At 49.3% G+C, this 20,604-nt stretch overlaps 1 protein-coding gene across 2 annotated transcripts in view; it reads left to right on the plus strand.

The window, feature by feature from the left end:
* The window catches only part of SLC6A17 (solute carrier family 6 member 17), a 52,775-nt gene that overhangs the window by 14,737 nt on the left and 17,434 nt on the right, over positions 1-20,604 (plus strand). For both annotated transcript variants that reach the window (XM_035252424.3, XM_035252423.3), the window contains 5 exons: positions 2,167-2,539; positions 7,021-7,178; positions 8,996-9,122; positions 9,800-9,981; positions 12,276-12,386. In XM_035252424.3, coding sequence (XP_035108315.1) covers positions 2,254-2,539; positions 7,021-7,178; positions 8,996-9,122; positions 9,800-9,981; positions 12,276-12,386 — 864 coding nt within the window. In that variant the 5' untranslated portion in view covers positions 2,167-2,253. The remainder of the gene's footprint in view (positions 1-2,166; positions 2,540-7,020; positions 7,179-8,995; positions 9,123-9,799; positions 9,982-12,275; positions 12,387-20,604) is intronic.

Raw genomic sequence — 20,604 nt, forward strand, 5'->3', positions numbered from 1 at the left:
AACAGGCTCTGAGCCAAGGAATCCTAGTGATGGCAGGCTCAGAGGGACCCTCACCCTTCTTCCTAGCTCTCTTCTTTAGTAGTAGTTTGGATGGGTGGGGGAGGGGGCTGCTTTCACTAGCAGCCATTTCTCTGTTTGCGTGCCCTGGAGATGGGGACCTGCTGAGTGAGGAGAGGAGCTCATCCTGGCAGCCCAGGCAAGGACATGGCCTCTCCATTGTGTAACTCTTAGGGCCGCACTTCACTTGTGTAGCACATGCAACACAGCAGCCATGGGGGAGGCTGAGGGCTGCAAGTTCCACAGATGCAAGTGTCACCCATGGGGCACCCTCCAGGACACAATGGGATGTCCAACTGACCCACTGGGAAGTGAGTCCCAACAGAGAGCTGCTTTTTTTTTGAGACAGAATCTTACTCTCTCACCCAGGCTGGAGTGCAGTGGCACGATCTCAGCCTACTGCAACCTCCGCCTCCTGTGTTCAAACAATTCTCCCACCTCAGCTTCCTGAGTAGCTGGGATTACAGGCATCTGCCACCACACCCAGCTGTTTTTTGTATTTTTAGTAGAAATGGAGTTTCACCATGTTGGCCAGGCTGGTCTCGAACTCCTGACCTCAGATGATCCACCCACCTCGGCCTCCTAAAGTGATGGGATTACAGGCATGAGCCACTGCACCTGGCCACAGAGCTTTTTATAGGGAATTCTGTGGTCTTCTAACCAGGCTGGCCCTGTCATAGTTACTCCAAAGCCTAACCCTGACTGTTCTCGAGGTGTGAGGGGGCAGTCACTAAAGACTCACTGTCCCCTTGGAAAGGGAGGGCAGCTGGTTTCACCTGCTAATGTGGTCCAGGACCTGGCCTGGGGAGGGCTAGCCAAGCCCATAAACCTCCCAGCTTCATTACATGTGTAACAGGGTCTGGCTGGCCAGGTATCCAGGTGGCCCTTGCTGGGGTCAGCCAGGAGGTCTGGGTCAAGGCTGGCAGGAAGGGCGGGCCTGGCCCTTGTGCTGCACCGACTTGAGCTACCTCACCTGTGCCATTCAGGCGGCATATACCTACGAGGAGAACAAACAAGGAGCTCGGCTTCCAGAGACACCTCTTTCCCCTAATAATTACAGAGCTGGGTAAGTTACATCCCTAGAAAGATGCAGGGCAACCACAGGCTGGGGTGTGTGTGTTTAATTTTAAATCCTCCAACCTTCCCTTAATGAGGGGGTGCCTTGAAATATAACGGAATGGTGGAGTTCTTCAAAGGATTCATTTTCTTGGTGCTTTATTTCTTTAAGAGAAAGCATGAAAGACAAATGAGGACTGGCAGGAGCAGGGGAGGGTTTGCCTCCCCCGCCTGTGTTGTGCAGACATTATCTGCTGTAAAACTGTCGCTGAAGGATGGAGAACCAGCTCGTGGCTGCAGAAGTCCTCAGATAATGTCAGTGCTGAGCAATGGCCCGAGATTTGTTGGCACTGAGCAAACAGCTCTTGGCTTCTGGTGCCAGGATCTTTAGCTGAGCCTGGTCAGCCACTCTGGCCAGGGGACTAGAGATGCCATAGGTGCTCGTGTCCAGGGGCTCCATGGTGATGGCTCAAGAGTCTTCCTCTTTTTTTTTTTTTTTCAAATGTTAATGTCCCTTTGAATCACCTGGGATCTGGTAAAAAGGCAGAGATCGATTTAGGAGCCTGAGATGCTGCATTTCTAACCAGTTTCTGGTATTATCCCTGCGTTTTGAATAAAAAGGCCCCAAGGAAGGCAGGCACTGGCTTCCATGGCTCCCTCCAGGCGGTTTTGGCTAAGCAGAGCACCTGGAAGGGGAAGGCTGTACTGAGCTCCACGGGGTCTTGAGCACTCCAGACTCTGCAGCCTGGAACGGAGAAATGTCTTCGCGGATAGCTCTGTACTTGGGTTTGGTGTATGGCTTTGCCTATTTTGCCCCTTTAGGTTTCCTTTCCAAATGATGCTCATCGGGTGCAACCTATGGAGAAACTGAGTCTGTAGGCCTTGAGCTCCTCACTGGGCAGCCGCTGATGAGGATGGAGGGCAAGCTCAATATTTGAGGCCCTTGACCTGCCTCGGGGTGTGATGGGGAATTGATTTGGGTTGCGTCTACGCTGGGCTTCTCACCTCCCTGGTGTGGTCAGATAATCCTTTCCCACTCACCTGGTTTCCTAGGTCCCTGGATGAGAAGGAGCTGACAGCAGCTGAATTCCATCTTCTCTGTGTGCTGGGGAGCAGGGCTACACGGCCCAGGTGGCATCAATGCCGAAGAACAGCAAAGTGACCCAGCGTGAGCACAGCAGTGAGCATGTCACTGAGTCTGTGGCCGACCTGCTGGCCCTCGAGGAGCCTGTGGACTATAAGCAGAGCGTACTGAATGTGGCTGGCGAGGCAGGCGGCAAGCAAAAGGCAGCGGAGGAGGAGCTGGACGCAGAGGACCGCCCGGCCTGGAACAGCAAGCTGCAGTACATCCTGGCCCAGATCGGCTTCTCTGTGGGCCTCGGCAACATCTGGAGGTTCCCCTACCTGTGCCAGAAAAATGGAGGAGGTAAGAGGCAGCTCTGGGTGCATCAGCGTCCCCTTTAAATGGGCTGAGCTGAGGGGTGAAAAAGAACACCCCTTTGCTGAGGCAGAACTGGAGCCTTTGTAGGTTGGAGCTCAGGATTCCAGAGTAAGATGCCCCAGGAATAGCCATAATGATGGTTAGTAGCTGCCAGGAGACTACAGGACATGATAAGAAAGTGGGCTCTGGTCTCAGACTGCCCAGGTTCAGATTCCAACCAATCAGCTTTGGGACCTACTGCAAGTCGCTTAACCTCTCCGTGCCTCATCTACAAAATGAGAATAATAGTAGCTCCTGCCGCACAGGAGCGTTGGAGGATGACATGAGCTTAACATGCAGAATGGGCCACACACTACCTGACACAGTAAGGAGCACCTGTTGGCCATTACTACTAAATGCTTATAAAGTGCTAGGCTCTGTTCTAATGGCTTAGTGGATAGTAGGGCTAAGTGCCTGAAACTGCTGATATTTGAGCATCTTAGAACAACCAAAGCGCCAATGTCATATGATTCAACCATCGAATCCCCCCAACAGCCTTACTTGAAGAAGGGTTTGTTATCATCCTTGTTTTAGAGACTGCAATACTGAGGCACAAATTCGTTAGACAACTTGTTAGAGGTTGTGTGTGATCAAGGTTACAGCTAGTGATAAAGCCAGGATTCGAACCTGAACGAGCCAGCCCAGAGCCTGAGCACTACTGCCTCTGGGTAGGAGGGGCCTTCACGCTGCTCCCTGGGCTTGAATCCCTCTTGAGGATCTTGCCCCGGTATCAAACCACTACTACCACTTCCAGCCCCCAGAATTGTCCAAAGGCAGCTTTCTCTGAAACCAGGGATCAACTAACTAAAAATAAACAAAGAAACCCCAATAGGCTGGAAACAAAGATATTTGCAAGCCCAGACCTGGTCCTGAGAAACTCAACTATTGAGAGCTCTTGCGCTCCAGAGTCCCTGTGCCTGGGATGGCTCCAGCCTGTTGGAGCATGGCCGGCTTGGCAGGCATTTTACCCCAGCGCCTTCCTTCCTTGCTTGTAGAACTCTTGCCATATAGCCTCTTCTAAAGACGCAGTCCCCTCCTGTCCGAGATACATTTTCCCCTGGTTCAGAAGGCCACGTTTGGCTGGGAGGCTTCTCCTCCCTTCCAGTTTCTGTTGAAGGGCAGGGAGTGAGAATGCCAACTTGAACCCTTATGATTGAATTAGGCCAAAGGCTTCCATCTTTCTCCCATAGCATGTTATATTAGCTGCATGGTCTCCTTGCTTGAAAGACTTTTGACTTTTTAATAAGTAACTGTCAATCAGAGCTTATGGTGTTCGTGGCATGATAACTGAGTTTGTAAAAGACCATCCCAAAGTAAAGATATAAAAGTGTGTGGTTTCCTTATGCCCTGTGAGATGTTGAGAAGAGCTCCAAGATACCTAAAATGACTTCAGAGGACATGTGGCATTGGAGGACTTAGCTGGGAAACTCTAACCTTGTTCTTTCTGGCTTAGATGATCAGTTCTGCTTGGGCGCTAGGTGATGAATTACAGAGTCCCTATCTCTACCACACAAAAGCACTCACACCCAGGGCGGTGTTCTTTCTGGCTGTTCACAATGACACCAATCACCGTGGTACCAGACATAAAGAGCCACCCTAGAAGAAAACCATTGTCAACTCTCAGAATTCTGAGCTTTCCATTCCACATTCCTGCCTTCCTTCCTCTGTCTTCTCTGATTTCTGCAATCCCTTTTTATCTCTACTTTTAACTGTCCCGTATTTTTACAGATTTTTTTTTTTTGAGACAGAGTCTAAGTCATCTTAAGTATTTTTTTAGGAGGAGGCAGATTATCACATGAGGGAAACAGCTGTTTGGTCTTAGAGTTGAGTCTCTGCGCTTTTGAGCCGTAGCTGATCTAATCAGACTTTGCATAGTTCTGGATGGAAAACTCTGGAACACCCTCCTTAGCTCCACAAAATGTCGACATCTTTCTAGCTTGCTTTTTCTTCTGTTTATTTTTATGAGAAAAAGACAAATGTTCAACCAGTGCTTACTATGGGTAAGCCACTCATTCAATCTTCACGACAGCCCTGGTGATAGGTTTTGGGTTGAAGCTTATAAAATGGCCATTTTTGTAAGTCAAAATGGTCAAATATCAGCAATTTCATATGTAATATTTTCATCCTCTTTACACAGATGAGAAAACAGCAGCACAGAGAGATCAAATAATTTTCCCAAAGTCACACCGCTAGTATGTCGTTAAAGCCCAGGAGGTCTGACTTCAGGATCTGACTCTTACCACCTATGCTATCTATGCCTCTACAGGCCGAGGCCAAGAGTGTCTTTTAAATCCCAGGAATAACCTCGGTGTTTGCCAGAAGTGAGGCTCAGAATACAGACCGAGGCATAGACGGTTAGAGACCGGGAGGGCCTCAGAGGTCCTGGATCCTGGCCCTGTCCTGATAAATCTCCTAACATCCTAAATAGTGAGTGTTCCTTGCTATTCAGATGAACAACCTGAGGCTCTCGAATGCTGTGGAAACATTAAAAGGAAATCCAGTTGTGTCCCCAGATTGTATTTTCTAAGGCGGAAGAGGGTGCTGTTGTATTTCCAAGTGACGCAACAAAGGTTGATATGAAAAAGTACCACTGATTAACCACAAATTCTGCCTACCTTGACCGCGGCCCCCTGAGCACCCTGGTTAGTTTAGGCCTTGGCATGGTAGGGAGGCCTGCAGTCAACTCAGGGCCTGACGGCCTGCCTGAGACAGACAGAGCCTGGGTGGTGGTGAGGGGCCAGTAACTTGTCTTTGCACCCCCACCCCTGTCACTCTTTGGCAGCAGTTACCTGGAGGCTTTCCCTGATTCTTTGGGGGAAAATAGGAGGCATCCATAGAAGGTGCCAACCCACTTTGCAGACACCCTGAAGCCCACCTCCCTGTACATCTTGCCCCACCTACAACACTGGGGTGAAATACAACACCAGTGAAGCTGTGTCCCTTTGCCTTCCTGCAGCAGATCACTCCTCTTCCACCTCCTAACACCCAAGACCGAGAGACCGAGTTGAAGACAGATGCTGGGTCTAAGCATGTGGCCTTGTGGGCCCTTTCTCCATTGAGCACCGTGATGGGGCTACTTGTTAGTGACGGGTTGAATGTAGGTGTGCACGTGTGCATCTAGTGAGTTAGATGCTGTCATACAGGGCTCAGTGTGTTGCCTTTCTGATTAGCTCCATTGAACCCTGGCCCCTTCCTCAGCATGTATGTGCTTGGTTGGCCTGTGTGACTAGTCTGTGGTGTGTGTGTGTGTATACACATTGCTCACGTGACTCTGCCTGCCTCCCTGACAGATCGTGAACTGACCCAGGATGGCATCTGCGCCTTCTGTTACTCCGCTATCCCCTCGCTGCCTGTGCCTGGCACAGAGTGGACCTGCAGTAAATAGCTGATTGTTGCCAAATGCCAGAATTTGTGCCTAGGAGATGCCTGATTGCCAGTGTTCATTGGCAGATTGGGCATATGTTGGTGAACATGTGGGATGCTATGTTATGGGGGCAGAGCAGTGTAGCTGGGTGTCTTCTGGAGACTCTCTGCTTACAAGGCTTAGTCAGAGTGCTGGGTGACCATTGGGGCCCTGGTGACTGGGGCTGGCCTGACAGTGTTTGACAGACAGGCAGGGCCTTGCTAACGGGACTAGCTTGTTGGCACGGCTCTCCGCGGGGTGCACTCGTCTGTGTCCAGACATGGTTTTAATTCTCCTGCTAAATGCCCTGTCACTGGGAATGAGATTGTTTCTGCAATGTGGCCCAGGACAGCAAGATTAATTTATCATCTGGAATCTTTAGCGAGACCCATTCTATCCTTTATGATCCTCCTGGCCACGCTTTCCTGAACTGCTAATTTCTCTGCCATTCCTCTCAATTAGCTGTAGATTAATGGCAAAGCTGGTCAGATCCCCCCTCCCTGGAGATCTTCCAAGCTCTGCTTCCCTGGAGCTGCCCAATCTGCTGCGTCAGCATCTGGTTCAGACTCCAGGAAGGCTGCACCCGGTGTCTGTGGCTCTGGGGGCGAGCGAGCCCCCATGCCATCTGGGGCTGCTTCTGTGTGGGCGGAAAGGGTGTGAACAGTTGTCCACGGAGCACCTCATGAGGTGAGTGTGTCTGCTGCATGTGACTTGACATGTGGATTCTGGAGAGGCAGTGCGATGTCTGTCTGTCGCTGAACCTAGCCTTGTGAGTTGACATACATACAGTTTTTCATTTAGTGTTTTGGGTCACCGGAGTCAAGGGAGAGAAGGAGGGTCTGGGTGTGCTGCTGTGTGATAGGCCACACGTATGGCCAGATCATTCATGGCGGAGCACCGGGACTGGTGCCAATTTGCAGATGACCAGAGAGGTGGCTGAGACTGGAAGACATGGCTACTGCCCCTTCCTTCGCTCTGCTGCTGTGCTCCAGAGCCCCCTGCCATCTCTCCGCTCTCCCCACAGGTGCTTATCTGGTGCCCTACCTGGTGCTGCTGATCATCATCGGGATCCCGCTCTTCTTCCTGGAGCTGGCTGTGGGCCAGAGGATACGCCGCGGCAGCATTGGTGTGTGGCACTATGTGTGTCCCCGCCTGGGAGGCATCGGCTTCTCCAGCTGCATAGTGAGTCAGGGCAGGCGCTGAGCGGGAGGCAGGGGGCTGCTCCTGGGCATTGGCGAGGAGGTCACTGAGTTTCCAGGCCAGAGTCCTACGTCAGGACAAGGGTAGGGAGGGGGATCCTCAACAGTGGATTACTCCGAGCCGGGGTTTCAGGACTCAGTCACTGTGATTCCTAAACTGAAAGTTGACCACATTGCCTGAAACAGCATGAAGATCTGCCATTGGTGCTAGGGAGGAAAAGCTGGGACATATTCACAAGGGGATGCCTGGGACAGCTCAGCCAGAGTTCTCTGGGAACATATGGACTAGTCCAGATGCCTTTCTCTGCTTACCGGTCCCTCAGCTTCCCATGAGGGAGGGCCCTCCTCTTTCCTCGGTCAGACCATTTTTTAAATTTATTTATTTTTAGAGATGGGCTTGAACTCCTGACCTTAGATGATCCACCCGCCTCGGCCTCCCAGAGTGTTGGGATTACAGGTGTGAGCCACTGCATCCAGCCAGCCAAAGACTATTTTAATGGGGCAAGCAGGGAGCTCAAGAAAAGGCAGGCCTGGGACTCAGGGTCTCCTTGCCATTTTGTTGTGCCAAAGAGCAGAGTTGGAGGACTCACACAGGAAACTTAGGGTCAACCCAAGGAGGGTGAGGCTTTGGAACAGCGAGAGACAGGGAGACCCCACTGGCCCCAGATGGAGAACTCTGTGAGGGCTCCAGCCTTATCCACAAGTTATAGATGAGACCCTGCTCAGAGCTCTAGGTAAGAAAATTGAGCATCCCTTAAGGGAAAAGCCTACAGGGGCCCATGCTCACTGCTCACACGTGGGATAAAGACTGGCATGAACTTCTGGAACTGACTAAGGATTCCACCAGCTGGCAGTAGGGCCAGCCCAAACCTGCCTCAGTGAGAGACTGGGCGAGGGCCTATCACATCCTCCCTGCTCTCATGCCAGCCATCAGCTTTGCACTGGCCAATGCCATGTATTCTGCTGAGGTTGGCTGTGTGCTGAGACACAGGAGTGTGTGTGTGTGTGTGGTCTCCTGCTTGGACTGAAAGGACCCAAGTAAAGGAAGTGGGCGTCTCACTCGGTGCTTCCAGTACGTTCTGCCGTATGAGCAGCTGCTCCAGCACACACTCGCTCAGGTGAGACTGATGAAGCAAATGGCCCTCAGCTCTCACTGATGCGGGAGAGAGCCAGGCCTCTGGAAGGGGCCTCTGTGTCCAGAGTGGATGCAGCAAATCCCTGCCCATAGAAACATTGCTTGAACCTTCAGGCCGAGTCCATGCTCTCCTGTTTTAAATAAAATTCTACCAATGTTACTGTGTTTCCTGGAAATGAGCAGTGCCATCTTTCTAGAGGTAGGATGCTAATATGCCCAAGAGAGAGCAGAATCCACAGGAAACACCCACAAACTCTCTAAAAGCACAGCAATCTGGCTCTGTTTACCATAGGGGCCAAAGCCGAGCGTGCCTTCACAGCCCTGGAGGGCATCTCTGTCATTACAATCTTGAGTCATCAGGAAGGGAGGAGGAGAAAGTACTTCAAGTATCTTAGAAGAATTTCAAACTGGAAAGGATTAAAATTTTAAGATTTGGTTGCTTAAAAGAGAGAACTTTAACATCTGAAAAATTCCTTTGTGGATTCCCTGAATACCAGATGAATGGAGGGCGAGGGGAGCTCCTCCACGGCCCACACCCCATGCCTCCCTGGAGGCCGTGCTGCTGTGTTCTTTGGCGCTGCCCATGTGCTGGGCCTCGGGTAGAGTGTAGGGGCAGGGTGGATTTGCCTGCAGCCTCGGTGATCCCGCGGTGGGCTTGTCCCCAGGTCTGTCTCTTTGTGGGGCTGTATTATAACGTGATCATTGGGTGGAGCATCTTCTACTTCTTCAAGTCCTTCCAGTACCCCCTGCCCTGGAGCGAGTGTCCTGTCGTCAGGAATGGGAGCATGGCAGGCAAGTATGGGGCCCAGATGGGGATGCCAGTCAGCTCTGTCCCTGGAAGGGGTCTCACAGGCTTAGTGCACACATTTGAAATTTCAGACTTGTTGTGTCACCTTGGATAAGTCACTTAACATCTCTGATCCTCATTTCCCCTTCCCCAGGAAATGGTCTCTTTTCCAGCCTATTTCTTACGGAGATTGGATAAAATAATGAGTGTAGGTAAAACTCTGGAAACTGTGACTTTAGTTGTTATTACCCACCCTCTTATTCCACTTCACAGATGAGGAAACTGAGGCCCAGAAGCAACTTTCCCATGTTCACACCACTCCTCTAACCAATGATCTGGGATGAGAATCCAGGTCTCTAGCCCCCAGCTCAGGACCTTTCCCAAGGAACTTTAGGCCAATTCAGCCTCACCTTTCCTACCTCCCATGGAGAGACATGGGCAGGGGAGGCATGGGTGGGAATCAGCCAGACCAGTGTGTCCTGAAGCCTCCCAGACCCCACTGGGAACCTAGGATTCCTTGGGGTCTGCCAGATCCTAGCTAACCCAGAATGAGCTCGGCCCCTCCCAGCTGCCCATCCTCAGCTGCTCCCTTGTCCGCTGCTGCCCTGAGTGGGGGTCCAGCAGAGGAAGTGACCCCATAGGCCCCACCACTGAGGACCTGTGACCTTTGCTGCTATTTCAGTGGTGGAGGCAGAGTGTGAAAAGAGCTCAGCTACTACCTACTTCTGGTACCGAGAGGCCTTGGACATCTCAGACTCCATCTCGGAGAGTGGGGGCCTCAACTGGAAGATGACCCTGTGCCTCCTCGTGGCCTGGAGCATCGTGGGGATGGCTGTTGTTAAGGGCATCCAGTCCTCGGGGAAGGTGAGTGCTGGGGGGCACCCAGGACCCAAATGGGGAGCAGCAGAAAGGCATAGAGGGCACAGGGCTGAGAATTCCAGGCTGCCTCCTGCAGGGTCTTCCAGGTGGGCTTGGGCTCCGATGGCTCTGGATGATGACACAGGCCCTCAGAGGAGGGCATGGGACTATCACTGCTGTAATGTTGTTCATCATAGATGGCCCACCTGGAATGGAATCGCTGGAAAGTCATTGCCCTGAACCCCAGCTGCTTCCATGCTCAGATAACTCAGGCCTGCTCTACAAACATTAGTGAGGAGGAAAACTAGAGGTACTGACCCAGGGACATCTGTCTAGATTCTAGACCATCAGGTTCCCAAGAGAAAAAGCCCCAGAAGAGCCTGCTTTGGGCAGGTTTTGGTGAAAACCAGCAATTTGCCATGGCTACAGCCAAAGGACCCTTTGAGCAGGTAGATGCTATGAGTGAAGGGGGCAGCTCCATAGGTGTCTCTGAGGGGCAGAACAGCCGACTCCCACACCTCTTCCTAGCACTTCAAATGCCCTTTAAATAAGGGCCCTTTTAGCAGGTGCGCTGTCTCACACCTGTAATCCCAGCACTTTGGGGGACTGAGGAGGGTGGATGTCAAGGTCAAGAGATCGAGACCATCTTGGCCAACATGGTGAAACCCGATTTCTACTAGAAATACAAAAATTAGCTGGATGTGGTGGCGGGCACCTGCAGTCCCAGCTACTTGGGAGGCTGAGGCAGGGGGATTGCTCGAACCTGGGAAGCGGAGGTTGCAGTGAACTGAGATTGTGCCACTGCACTCTAGCCTGGTGACAGAGCGAGACTCCATCTCAAGAAAAAAAATAAATACTTGTCACCTATCAGTATTCATGTGCTGCCAGGGATTGAAAGGCTTAGATTAGAGATCCTGTATCCCAGACTACTCATATTACAGATGAGGAAAATGAGGCCCAGACAGGGAGAAGCACCTTAGCTAACATTGTGCAGCCAGTCAGTCTCAGAGCCGCAACTAGAACCCTGGCTGTTTGAGGCTTCAGGTTCTTTACCAGATTTGATGAGCAAGGAAGCTAAACTCTAAAAAGGTAGAATGTAGGGTCTTCTGCGTGGGAAGAGAGAATTTAAAGCCACTGACCTCTTCCTCTCCAGAGGCTGAAATAGTAGCTGATGCTTCTTGGTACTTCTCAGGTACTGCCACCTATATGAGGCATTTGGTCCACAGCATTATGAGTTAGGGATGAGTACACCCATTTTAGAGATGAGGAGGTGGAGGTACATGGAGGCTAAATGAAATGCCTGAGGTCACATGTTAATACGTGGTAGAGCCAGGCTCAAAACTCAGGCAGTCTAACGGCAAACATATATTCTCATGGCCTTTGTACCACCCTGTCCACACAGCCCTCTTCATTTGTCTCAGTGCAGCAAACATTTTGTGAGCATCTTTTTTTGTGTGAGGCTCTGTGCCAGGCATGCAGGGATATAGAAATGTGCAAGAGGGCTGGGCGCGGTGGCTCACGCCTCTAATCCAGCACTTTGGGAGGCCGAGGCGGGTGGATCACGAGGTCAAGAGATCGAGACCATCCTGGTCAACATAGTGAAACCCCATCTCTACTAAAAATACAAACAATTAGCTGGGCATGGTGGCGCGTGCCTGTAATCCCAGCTACTCAGGAGGCTGAGGCAGGAGAATTGCCTGAACCCAGGAGGCGGAGGTTGCGGTGAGCCGAGATTGCGCCATTGCACTCCAGCCTGGGTAACAAGAGTGAAACTCCGTCTCAAAAAAAAAAAAAGAAATGTGCAAGAAATGCTGTGCTAGAGAAGAGCACATAGTTCATCCTCACAAGGCACTGGGGACTTCTTCAGATGTCTTCTGCTTGGGGGCCATGTCTGTAACCTCCTGGAAGTCTTCCGTCAAAGGAGCTCTAAGGACGGGAGATTCTTAGGGGGTCCACTGGGGGAATGAGACATGGGAGAATGAGGAGGGGGCAGCACAGGATTCCCTCACCCCTTTGACAGCCCTGTGGGGTGAGAAGGCTGTTAGCTCAGCCCTACCAGCTCTGGAAAGGAGAAAACCAACCCCAGGCCCAGCCATGCAGACTCTAGCTTGTCCTGTTCCTGCCACTGCCTTGGCTCCATGCCAGATGTGTTGCAGGTTTGGCCTTGTGCCCAGGGGTTCCAGGGCTCTGCTTTCCTCTGTCATCAGAGGCAGCTCATGCACCCCAAATGTGAGCAGGGATGGGGGCTGCCAGATGCAGGAAGGGCTCTGCCTGATGGTGGGTCTCTGTCTTCTCTGCAGGTGATGTATTTCAGCTCCCTCTTCCCCTATGTGGTGCTGGCCTGCTTCCTGGTCCGGGGGCTGTTGCTGCGAGGGGCAGTTGATGGCATCCTACACATGTTCACTCCCAAGGTAAGGGTTTGAGGCTCCCACAGGCCAGGGAACAGCAACAGGTCTACCTGACCTGGTCAGCTGTATGCAACTTAATGTACTCTAAACATCTGCTGTGTGTTGTTGGGTATTGTGCCAGGCCCTGAAGAGATGCACAGGGAAGTGGGCATGGGCCCTGCCCTCAAGGTTCCTAGAAGAGGCATGTCACATCAATTTGGGTGAAATTAGAAAAAGCTTCAGCATGGAGGTAACATTTGAAAGAGCCTCAGGGAGAAGGTAGGATTGCAGTGAGTAGCCATAGGACATTATAATCAAAGGGAACTGCATGAGCAAAGGTGTGGGAAAACACTGGGTGTGCTTGAAGCAACAGTGGGAAGTCAGGTTTGGCTGGGGCATGAGAGCAGGGATCTTCATTCATTCATATTCATTCATTCACTCATTCATTCATGGGGGCTTTCATTGCATGGCAGTAGGAACCAAGAAGATGCCTAAGAGAAAGAAGCTCCCCCCGGGAATCTCCCCTTGTACCCAAATCAGAGGAAAGAAGTTACGATTTTATCGAAGATAATAGACTACATGAGTGGTGATTTTAATCTTACTGAAGTCATTCATACTTCCTCCTAATTCTCTGAATAGCCCAGGGAGCAAGATGAGCAGGATCACTGTTCACATTTCACAGAGGGTGCAGCAGAGGCACGGGCATCCTGAAGCTGTATACCCAGGTTCCCTAAAGATGGTCTGTTTCCACTCATGGCCTTGCCTCTCAATGACCCTTCAGACCACTGGGCACAACTGGCATGCCTCAGTCCATGAAGGAATAAAAGATTTTCAGATACAGATGGCACTCCCTTCAAATTGCCCCAAGTCATGTACATTAGAAACCCCAGCTGGTCAGACTGAGAGTCTACCTCTAAATGCAAGCTGATCAGTAGCAACTAGCAGGGGCCTGGTGAGACTATAGCCCATGGGCACAGGGTCAGAGCTCAGCCAGGCCACCTTGAAGACCTCAGTGTTCATTGGCGTCACCTTGCACATGTGCCTTGCACACACACACACACACCCCTTTACACAAACAGTTTATGCAGGATGATACAGGAAGAAGAACCCAGATCTGATAGGGTTGGAAATCCCCTAGGCTCATGATGTTTGGTGGGTAGCACTAGCTATGGCATATACTACTCCATAGTCACGAGACAGTGCCTAAATGGTCCCTCATTGTTCTTGGTTATAATATCTGAGGTTTACACATGACCAACTTCAAAGGTCCACTTTATGAAGCACTTAACAATCTCCTGAGGCATGAATGTGAATCCTGTGCCGTGTCGCTCGCCATAGGGTTGTTGTAAACACATGATATCTGACAAAGAAAAAATAAAACCCTGGTTTCTTTGGGGGAAAATAGCCATGAAAAGAAAGCCAACTGCATTTAAGGAATTCCAACTGTATCTCTAGAATGATGATCAGTCTAAAATGTTCACTTCAGTTTTCCAGTTCTACTTTGCTAAACTTTAGGAGGAAATTAGTTGCTTTCGTGTTGTTCCTAAGTGAGGAACTTCACAAAGGTCTCCAGATGGGCCCCTCAGTGGTGTTAAAAGCCCGCTATATGTAACTCTAGGAGCAAGAGGAACAGATTCACAGGAGCAGCTACTGGTCTCAACACACAAAATACTTCTCCCCACTGGATTTGGACACACTTTAAATGATCTCTTTAATGATGAAATATCTCATGCACTTAAACACATATCTAATAATATAATAAAAATTCTTAAGAAATAAAGTATTATAGATGCCACTAAAGTGCCAGTGTAGCCCTCCCTGGTCCCATTCCCTTCCCTTCCCAAAGAGAGCGACTGTCTTACTCCATTCCTGCTGTTATAACAAAAATACCTTAGACTAGATACTTTATAAACAATTGAAATTTATTGCTCACAGTTCTGGAGGCTGGGAAGTCCAAGATCAAGGCACGAAACCTCAGTGTCTGGTGAGGACTCTCTGCTTCAAAGATGGCACTTTCTCACTGCATCCTTACATGGCAGAAGTTCAAGGAAGCTCAGTTGAGCCTCCTTTATAGGGGCAGTAATCCCGTCGGAACTCCACTGTCATGACCTAATTACTTCCCAAAGACCTGCCACCTCTTAATACTATCCCACTGGATATTAGCTTCTATCATGGGAATTTTGAAGGGGCACCAACATTCAGATCGTAGCAACCACTCTCCTGAATTTGGGATTTGTCTTGCTCATACAGTCTTTGAAATTTGTTATGCATATATGTGAATCCGTAAACAATGTTTAGCATTTCTGCATACTTTTAACCTTTACACAAGTGGCATTATATTATATGTATTCTGCAACTTGCTTTTATTTTTGCTTAACATGATTTTCTAAGATGTACTGATTGTGGTATGTCGCTCTAGTGCATCAGTTTTCGTGGATGAATAGTATTTCACTGTAGGACTAAACTGAAATGTATTTATTCATTCTCTAGTTAATGATCATTTGTTTCCAGTTTTCACCATTGGTAATAATGTTACAATAAACACTACGCAGGCCTTTGTGCATACATTTTTTCAGGGTATATATGTTTAGGAGTGGAATTGCTGTCTCAAAGGGTGTGCATAGCTTTAGTCTTATTAGATGTTGATTGAATTGCACTCCCAAATGGTTGTATCTGCTAACACTCCCACAAGTTGCACATGAAAATTCCAGTTGTTCCACATTTGTCAGACTTCAATTTTTGCCAATTAGATGGATGCAAAATGGCTTATGCACACTTTGAGAGGTAGGGGGTGTTTCTTTCTAAAACAATTTCCTGGATGTTCAGGAAAACATGTGAATCCACTTTGGCATTCGCAGAGGCCAAGGTCTTCATGAGACTTTAAAAAATCAAATCCAAGAGCCAGGTGAAGTGGTGTGTGCCTGTAATTTCAGCTACATGGAGGCTGAGGTGGGAGGATCCCTTGAGTCTAAGAGTTAGATACCAGCCTGGGTAACAGTAGTGAAACCCTATCTCCGAAAAATAATTAATTAATTAAAAATAAACATAAAAATAAAGTGTTTCTCCTGAAGCTATACAGCAGTGAAAAGCAGAGGCAAACCTGAACTCAGGTCCACGGACTCCACATCCATGCTCTCCAGCTGTTAAACTGGCTTCAGGAAAATTGGCGGCTGAGGGCAAGGCGGCGAGAGTGGAGGGTTAAGTAGAAATGCCCCTAGTCTACAGTTTCATCTAAAATCAGTCCTTCTTATACTCCTGGGAATGGCTAAAAACAAACCCATATTTTGGAGAATGGGAAGGAAAGGCTTTGCCAGAACAAAAACCCCAGGACACTACTGCTAATCTGCCTTTCCCCGTCCCATACCCCACGGTTGAGCTAAGCTGGCTGAGAAGGAAGCGCTATTGGGCTCCATCCAAGCCCCCTCAGGGAGTCAGGCAAGTGAGGCCAATGGTGATAGCTGGGATGAGGTTCCTATTTACAAATCCCTCCAAATCATCTGCAGAAAGAGTGGGCTGACTCTCAGAAAAAATTGCCTGACAGTCTGTAGGTGGCAAACTACTGTTGCAGAGTAGTTTCAGCATGACTGTTTGAGCACAAGATGGGGGAGGTATGAGGGGTCCTAGGAGCCATTTCAATGAGTTCTTGCCACAGAATGGTGCTGTAAAGTACCAGGTCACTGTCCTAGCTGTCCATGCTGTGCACGGCTCCATTCGTGACATCCCCACGGTTCATGCTGTTTGGTACCCCTGGCAGAGTCCAAAAGTTTTGGACCAGGGCATCTCCAAACCCCTGTGGGAGAAGCATAGGCACTCCATAGATTATGCCTAATGACCTGGAAGGTCTTCCCTTCCACAGAGCCTGCTAACCTCAAATAATTTAGGCTATAAGTCCTGGCCTTTGCAATTCATGTCTTCAACCAGATAGTTACCGGGTATAATGAATGCAACGTGGCCAGGCCGTCATGATGCTCCGCTCGCATCACTGACGGGTCAGTAACTCACGTTGATGGCTAATGAACTTCTTGAATTCCTTGGGCAGCTTTTCTCCTGATTACTTTCTCTCCATGTAGTTAAAAACCCAGGTCAGCATGGGTGCCATGCAATTAATCATGTGGTTTGTTCAATATAAAGTGGTAGAGTTTTTAACTACCAAAACACTCAGGGGATGTTTATAAAAATTACAACTGTTCATGTCCTTCAGCCCAGCAATGTAACTTCTACATATTTGTCCTACAGATGTCCTCATACAGAAGCAAAATGATCACTGTGCAGCACTGATCATTACAGCATTTGTTTAGTGGAAAAACATTGAAAACAGCCCAAATAACCATCATTCACTTATTCATTCAACAAAGGTTTATTGAATGCCTGTTACATGCCAGGCACTGTTCTGAGTCCCGGGATCTAGCAGTGAATAAAAAAGACAGACTTCCCAGTCCTCATGGAGCTTACGTTCTGGTGGAGGGAGACAGATATTGACAGATAATATAAGATAAAAAAAATTGTCATTAACTGTTGAGGCCAAGGGGAAAAATAAAGCAGAGAAAGAAGATTTAGGGCATTCGGGGAGAAGAGTTGCAATTATGGACCGTATGGTCAAGGAACGCCTCGCTGAGAAGTGACATATGAGTGAAGGCCTGCAGGAGGCCAGGGAGTAGGCTTTGTGGATATTTGGAAGTAATGCATTCCATCCAGAACAGAGGCAACAGTGAGTGAAGGGGCTTGGCTTTAGACTGGCTGTGGCTGGCATATTCAAGGAGACCAGTGAGGCTTGAACAGGAGGGGAAGAGGCAGGACTTATGGTGGGTGGTAATGTACACCCGGATCATGAGGGTCCTGGAGGTGAAGGTAAGAAGTTTGACGTTTATTCTGGTGAAAAGGGATACCATTGAGAGTTTTGAGCAGAGGAGCAGCATGATCTGACTTTTGTCTTAGGACGATCACTCTAAGCCTCTTAAATGGCTTCTATAGAAAATCTGAGGGAGTAAGGACAGGACAGGGAGGCCTGCTAGGAGGTCCTCCAGGTGAGAGAGGACTGGGGTTTAAGCCCAGGTGATGGCAATGGGAGTGATGAGTGTTGGTTCAATGGAAGATACGTTTTGGAAGCAGCGTCAACAGGATTTGCTGTTGAATTGGTTGTGAGGTGTAAGAGGAAGAGAGGAATCAAGGACGACTGTGGCCCTTTACATGAGCAGTTGGAAGGATGGAGTTGACATTTATGGAGATGGGGAAGACAGTGGAGGGAGAAGATTTGGTGGGGAACATCAAGAGTACTTTTTTGGATATGGCAGGCTTCAGATATCAAATAGATCTCCACATGGAGATGCCGAGGAGGCAGTTGCATGTATGGATCTAGAGATCAGGTGTGGAAGACTACATCTGGGAGTCTGGGATAACAGAGAGAATTTAAAGCCATGGATTGGTTCACAATCACCTAGAGAATGAACAAAGACAGAGAAGAGAGCTGAGCACTGGGGTCCTGTGTTTAGAGGCTGAGGGAGGGAGGGGTGGGCTGAGGGTGTGTGAAGAACAGGAGCAGAGAGAGAGACAGGCAGGCTAGCAGACAGACAGACATTCTAGAGGCAGAGTGAAGAAAATGCTTTAAGAAAGAGGGAATGATCAGCCATATCCAAAGCTGCTCAGAGGTCAGGTGATGAGGTCTGAGAAATGACCGAGGCACTTGGCAACAGAGGGTTCACTGGTGACCTCAATGAGAGCTACTTTGGTGGAACGCTGAGGACAAAGCTGACAATAATGGGTCGAAGGGAAAACGGGAGGTGAGGAATTGGAGACAAGAAACAGATACCAGTTATTCTCAGGAGTTTTGCTGTAGAGGAGCAGAGAAACAAGAAATGGAGAGGGCCATGGGGTCGAGGGTGTTATTTCACAATTTATATGATACAGATAATCCATCATACACCACTGGTGGGAATGTGAATGGTATAATGGCTTTGGGAAACAGCCTGGCAGTTCCTCAAAAGGTTAAACAGAGTTAGCATATGACACAGCAGTTCTACCACTAGGCACATACCCAAGAGAACTAAAAGCATATTCACACAAAAACTTGTACACAAATGTTCATAGCAGCATTGTGCATTATAGCCAAAAAGTAGAAACAACCCAGTGTCCATCAGCTGATGAATAAATGTTTAAAAGATGGGATATCCAGACAAGGGGATATCACCCAGCCATAAAAAGGAATGAGGCAGTGATACACACTGCGATGCAACTCCGGAAAAGCTTAAGTAAGTGAGAGAAGCCAAACTCAAAAGACCTCTCACGGTATGATTCCAGTGATATGGAATGTCCGGAACACGTGAATCCGTAGAGACAGAAGGTGGATTAGCAGTTAGACTGGGCTTGTGGGGAGGTTGGGGAGTCATGGAGACTGACTATGTGTGTATGGGTTTTCTCTTTGGGGTGATGAAGAGATTTTAGAGTTGAGTGTGGTAATAGTTACACAACATACTAAAACGACTGAATTGTGCACTTAAACATTTTGAAAAAGAGGAGGAGGTTTACGTTATAGGAGAGGCAAAATTAGCAGGAGGACTCAGCTGCAGGAGTTGGTCTCAGCGAGGACCACACACAGTCCCCATAGTAGCTGGAGGGAAAGGCATGGATGCTGGCAGGTGAGATGCTGTGGGGAAGAGCTCTCTTGATTGTGACATTTTTCTCAGCGAAGTAGGAGACAAGGTGATCATCTGAGAGCAGGAATGGAGGAGGAGGACTTGGAGGGCTGAGGAGCAGTGAGTGTAGAGTAGTTGTGTAAGAGATGGGGGGAATGTGTGAGCAGCAGCAAGAAGGGCCCCTGGAGGCTAGGGATCGGGGATAAGCAGTGGACTCGCCAGCGTGGAGATCACTAACACTTCTGCAACTCCAAGATTGACAGTTGTTCACATTTGAACGTCTCTGAAAGCAGACCGTTTCCAACAATCAGTGAGGTACTTACACAGCCTGTGTTTTACAATGAATGGTGTTTATTCTGTGCCAGGCACTGTTGTGTGCTCCTTGCATATATTAACCCATTTAAACCTTCTAACAACCCAGGAGAGGTTAATACTCTCATTAACACCACTGTGTAGATGGGAAAACTGAAGCACAGAGAGAGTGGGTAACTGTAGCGAGGAGGCTGAGTGGGCAAGAACAGAAGGGGCAGTGTGCCAGGAGCTCTGGGGCTCTGTGGGTTCCCAACTCAGCACAGCAAGGAAGTGCTGAGTCTGGGAGCAAGGGCAATGGCCCCAGGAGTGTGGAGAGCTCCATGACAACTCTGGTGTGGACAGTAGGGAAAAGAGGAAGACACTCACACATATTCACGTGCGTGTATGTATATGTGTATGTAATGTATATGTGTGTATACTGCTGGTATATGCATAAAATATCACAGGAGGGGGACACAGGAAACTGACATCATGGGTACATCTGGAGAAGAAGAACCAGTTGTTCAGGATACAGGGATGAGAAAAAGGAGACAGAGGGATCGGGGTGTGCATCCACTCCTAGAAAGAGAAGTGGGATCTCTGCAAGTTCTAAAGGCCTAAGGGTGGAGGTTAGGGATGGAGTTTCTTGACTCCCACACTTAGAGAGAGGGCTTCCCAGCAGGATGATGAAGGTGGCCCAGCCTTATTACCAGAGTGTGTGCTCTGGAGCCAGATAATCTGGTTCAGACTGTAGCTCATCACTCAGCAGTTGCTGGGCAAGTTCCTTTGCCCTCAGGGCCTCAGTGTCCACAACGGCAAGATGGGTGGACAGTGGCAGCTCCCCAGTGGTGTTGTTGGGAAAGTGCTTGGGGCAGCTCCTGGCAAGTGGAGAGCATGTGGTAAATGTTAGCTATTATTATCCTCGTTCCTTGTGAAGGTGACACTGTTCTTGGGCAGCAGGAGCCCCGTGCTCCAGTGCCATCTGGTGCCTCGTGGCCCTGGCTGGCTCCACACCAGCAGGTGCACAGCAGTGCTAAGAAGCAAGGGTGTGTGCTCCCGTCACGCATGCGCGCAGGCTAGGGCGCAGCAGCTACTTGTGGATTCAAAAGCATCATCATTCCCCTGAGTCTAATGCCTTGATACACTTTGTTTCCCTGTTCAAGGAGTAGTTCAGCCATTGTGCTGAAGAAGTGGCAGGAAGCTGTTGCTCTGTTTTAGAGCAGACACCCCGAGGAGGGGGTGTGCCTTCTTTTCTGAGGGAAAAGCCCAATGCCCATCTTCCTCTTGCAGTAGCATCCTGAGGCCTGGAAGGGGGATGGGGC

The sequence above is a fragment of the Callithrix jacchus genome, chromosome 7 (assembly GCF_049354715.1).
Source record: "Callithrix jacchus isolate 240 chromosome 7, calJac240_pri, whole genome shotgun sequence".
NCBI lineage: Eukaryota > Metazoa > Chordata > Mammalia > Primates > Cebidae > Callithrix > Callithrix jacchus.